Consider the following 4,467-nt stretch of genomic DNA (forward strand, 5'->3'; position numbering starts at 1 on the left):
TAGTAATGCCCAAAGCCCAAATCTCTTTTTCCTCCTATTCCCAATTCCCTTTTTCCTTCCACCCACAACCTACCAACTCTCCACGGATCCACCACCTCTCTCCTGTCCACCACCACCGAATTTCTTAATTTCTATTTTTCATTTTTGATAATGTCCTAATTTTTAAATTTAACTAAGCTTTCTAATCTTAGCCCAAATTAATAATACAGGATGCTATTGAAATAGATGTATAATGGATGAATTTTTTTGAATTTCTAATAGATTATAGTTATTGCTATGCTTATTAGATTGTAATTTATGATTTTTTTACTATTTGATTTGATCATGTGTTAGTTAATATATATATGTATGTATGTATGTATGTATGTATGTTTGTTCATTAACTGATATGATTTTTTGTTTTAATAATTGATATGTGTAGAAATTAGAAGTTTGGAATGATATTAACACATGAAAACATTATCGATTAGTTTGGTCAATATTATTTCTCATAGTTTAACTCCAATTTTGGATGGTTCTGATCCGATTGTGGATACTTCAAGTCCAATACTAGGACCACCCAATGTTAGAAGTCTAGATCCGTCATTGCCACGAGGTGCTCGTAAGATGTTCCTGGTTTTGAGCCTAATCGGAATCTGCCAAATGTCGGGGGAGGGGGGCATTTAGATATATGTTATCAAAGACATGTTCCTTTGTAAACTTATTCAGCGTTTTGTAAATCCACATTTTTGTTTTGTTTGAATATATAATTAAGTCCTTGAATGCAACTGTTGTTAGGACATTATTATTTTTATCCGCATCAAATTTGAATTTCGAACTTCCGACAAACAATTGAAGTTAAATATTAATCAAAGCAAACAACTGAAGTACTTAAAACAGAACACATCGTGTCCTAGTAGCTTATTACACATTACAAAGACCAACAGAAAGCATCACGCATGCTAAGAATACTATATGAGTTTAGTACATTTTTTTGAATCAAATTTTTCTTTGCAAGCGAGCCACTTTCAATGCAATTGCTAATGCTACTTTATCTTTCATATCATCAAAGAAACGAAAATAGGCATACCTCCATGACGTCTTTACGATTAATGTGCCACAAACTCCCCAAAAGCCTGTGATGAAGCCGAGTGTGATACTGACATAGAGCCAAAGCTTTCCATTATCGTCTTCATCTTTATTATCTCCTGCATCACTAGAGGGAAAAGGCGGTGTTTCATCTCCCGAGCACTTAGTTGAAAGAGGAACCCCACAGAGTAATGGATTGCCTTCATAAATGGAAGAGTCCTCAAGCGTCTGGAGTTGGTTGCCCGTAGGAATTCTTCCAGCCAAGTTGTTGAAAGACAAGTTCACATGAGCCAAGAGCGATAAAGATGAGTAACTCTGAGGAATTTGTCCCGAAAGACGATTGTGTGAGAGATCAAGAGTTTCCAACCAACGCAAATTTCCAATCGTTGAGGGAATGTTCCCCCTTAACTGATTTCTTGACAAGTTCAACGTTCCCAATGCAATGAGGCTGGTCATTTCTTCAGGAATTTCGCCTTCTAAATTATTTGATGAAAGCTCAATGCTATAAACCCATTCCAAAGCAGTTTTGTAATAAACGAGTTCGCTTCCTTTCGCCGTGACTGTTGTTTGTATGTCATCATATTGAGGAGGGTCTGAATAATTGTTGGATGGAAAGAAAGTCAAAGCAGTCAAATTCTTCAAACACTTGGGAATAGTCCCTGAAAGATTGTTATGGCCAAGGTCTAGGATTTGAAGGAGGGGAAGGTTGCAAAGATGGCGCGGGATATGTCCACTTAAAAAGTTGGAGTGCAAACGCAGAGTAGACAAATCAGAGATGTTTGATCCGATCCATAAAGGAACACTTCCGGTTAATTTGTTGCCCCCAAGATCAATACTCCTCAAGTAAGTTGCATTTTTGAGCTCAATAGGAATTTTGCCATCAAAATTGTTGTTGTTCATCTTCAATATAATTAGAGAACTCGGGACACCCATTGAACTCGGAATATTACCAGAGAGGTTATTGTCTGCCACATCAACAACCCATATATCATGCCACACATTCCATGCTTCTGGGAATTCTCCGTAAAACTGATTGCTCCTTAGGGACAGCATTGTCAAGTTCTGCATGTCGCATAGAGAGGATGGAATTGTACCATTCAAGTGATTCTCCGCAAGATTCATCTCTCTTAATTTGGGCATCAGTTGTCCGAAATTTGAAGGAATAGGCCCGGAAAAACTATTGCTTTGGAGATAAAGATGAGTGGCATCAGAAGAGATATGTGGAAGTGAACCTTCGAATTGATTACGACTCAAATCCATATAATATAAATTTGGAAATTTGAGTTGGGATTGAAGCTTTCCGCGGATTTGGTTGTGAGATAAATCCAAATAGTCAACTTTGGAAGATAAATTGAAGAACCATTCCTCTGGTATAGAATCTGAGATTCTGGTACTACTAAGGGTGACATCAAGTAGCTCAGTTTGAGATTGAAGCCATACAGGAAATGCAGGACCTACACTACAATTTGTAATGTAAATTGTGTGGAGCTGGAAGGGGGGAATCCACTCATAACTCACATTGAGAGATTGCAGTCTTGTGAGATTTATGAAATGAGTTTCTGTTAAAATGCCTTCCCATGAATTCCCATCCAAAGCCAGGTCAACTAGCTCAGAGAGTTGGCCCAAACTTTCGGGAATAGATCCGTTCATGTTGTTGTTCCAAAGGTTTAGACTTTTCAAGGATGACAAGTTTCCAACAGAAGTGGGAAACGAGCCCCAAAACAAGTTGTTGTGGAGCTCAAGGTGCTGCAAGTTTGTTGGAACTCTTAAGGAGCAAGACAATTCTGTTGCAAACTCATTGGAAGACAAATCTAGTGACTCTAATCTGTTATTTGTGCAATTTGAGAAACCACTCAAAAGCTCTTGAATCCCCCCATCAAATTTGCTGAAAGCGAGGTTTAAGGTCTTTAGATTGCAAAAGTTTCCAAGGAGTTTGGGAATTCTACCTTTGAGGTGATTATGAGATAAATCAAGGTGTTTAAGAGATTCGAGGCTTGCAAGTTGGGGAGGAAAATGACCGGTGAAATAATTTCCACGTAGGTCAAGTGTTTGGAGGTTAGTAAGGTTGAAAATGCTTTTGGGAAATTCAGATTCTTCCCAATGTGAATCCCTTGGAAATAATTGAAACTTAGGTCTAGGTAGCTCAAATGTTTCAAGGTAAGCAAGGATGAAGTTACCTTACCTGCCAAGCGAGACCTATAATAAGCCAGCTCGTCCCCCTTTTCATCACCTCCCAACTGATCTCGATAAGTATTACGGAGGTCAATTTTTGTAGCATGACCAGTGCGGTTGTCGCACGAAATCCCTTCCCATTGACAGCAATCGTGACCAACCCAAGAAGAAAGCCGACCGGACAGATCGGTGAGGTGTTGTTTAAAGCTAAGAAGTGCTCCTCTCTCTTCATCGATGCATGATTTCGCAGTGACTGAAAGATATGAAGAGGCCAAAACCAGAAAGAGCAAAATGTTGAGGTGAAAAGTAGGGTTGAATAAGCAAGCATGGAACCTACCCATTTTTACCAGTTTTTCTTTTTTGTTGCAGATGGCTGGCTACTGAGGTGAGGATACAAGTCAATATATAAGAAGCTGAAGCTTGTTAGGAAATCGATGGGGTCGAAAATTCCAAGTCCTCCGCCCATTCTACAAGTTAGCAAAGTCCTCTCAGGTTGACTAAACTTGGATTTATATCGCACCGTTTTTCACGAATGAATGATTGAGATTTGATCAAATGAAATTTAGTTAAATCTCGACATTTGCTTTTCATTTTTTGGTGTGCAAAAAGAGCATCACTCGTTTGGAAATGCTTTTAAAATAATTGAAAGCGTTTTTAAAGAAAATAATTTTAAGATCCAAGAATTGGTTCCACACAATAGCACGTAAGACCTATGTCGAAGCATAAGAACATTGTGTGTTTTACGAGGAATTAGTAACAAAAATAAAAGTGAAACAGCTTTGTTATTGAAGGAAGAAATACAGAAGCAAGCTTTGCACACGAGATTAGCATGAAAACACTCCAAAAAGATATTTATAGCCAACATCAATTAATCGATGCGATGCCAGAAACCAATAAATTTAAATAAAAATAAAAATAAAAAAAAAAACACATTTGAGAAAGAAAAAGAAAATTCTAGTTTATCTAATTGCCGAGTTGGGTGGCGTCCACTGAGTCACAGACAGACCGAGTCAAAAAGGCACGTACACTTCTCACTTTTTCAGTCAGTGACCCCTGCTGACCAAAATGCCCTTACCCCGAAGTCTAAAATCTCATAACTACCCCTATGAGCTCAAGAAGAACATCTCAGCCGTTGATCCTCCGAATGGCAAAAACCATCATCATCGACATCGACGGCGGGAACACTGTATCCTACAAAGCAAGGGCAGGTGGACTACGAAAAGGTGG

General features: G+C 38.5%; 1 protein-coding gene across 1 annotated transcript in view; it reads right to left on the minus strand.

Moving 5' to 3' along the window:
• LOC126584796 (receptor-like protein EIX2) overlaps nucleotides 1-4,467 on the minus strand; it is a 38,691-nt gene that overhangs the window by 16,998 nt on the left and 17,226 nt on the right. The window contains exon 2 of the mRNA XM_050249147.1: nucleotides 2,301-2,522. Within this exon, the coding sequence (XP_050105104.1) occupies nucleotides 2,301-2,522 (222 nt within the window). The remainder of the gene's footprint in view (nucleotides 1-2,300; nucleotides 2,523-4,467) is intronic.

Source organism: Malus sylvestris, chromosome 10 (assembly GCF_916048215.2).
Source record: "Malus sylvestris chromosome 10, drMalSylv7.2, whole genome shotgun sequence".
Taxonomy (NCBI): domain Eukaryota; kingdom Viridiplantae; phylum Streptophyta; class Magnoliopsida; order Rosales; family Rosaceae; genus Malus; species Malus sylvestris.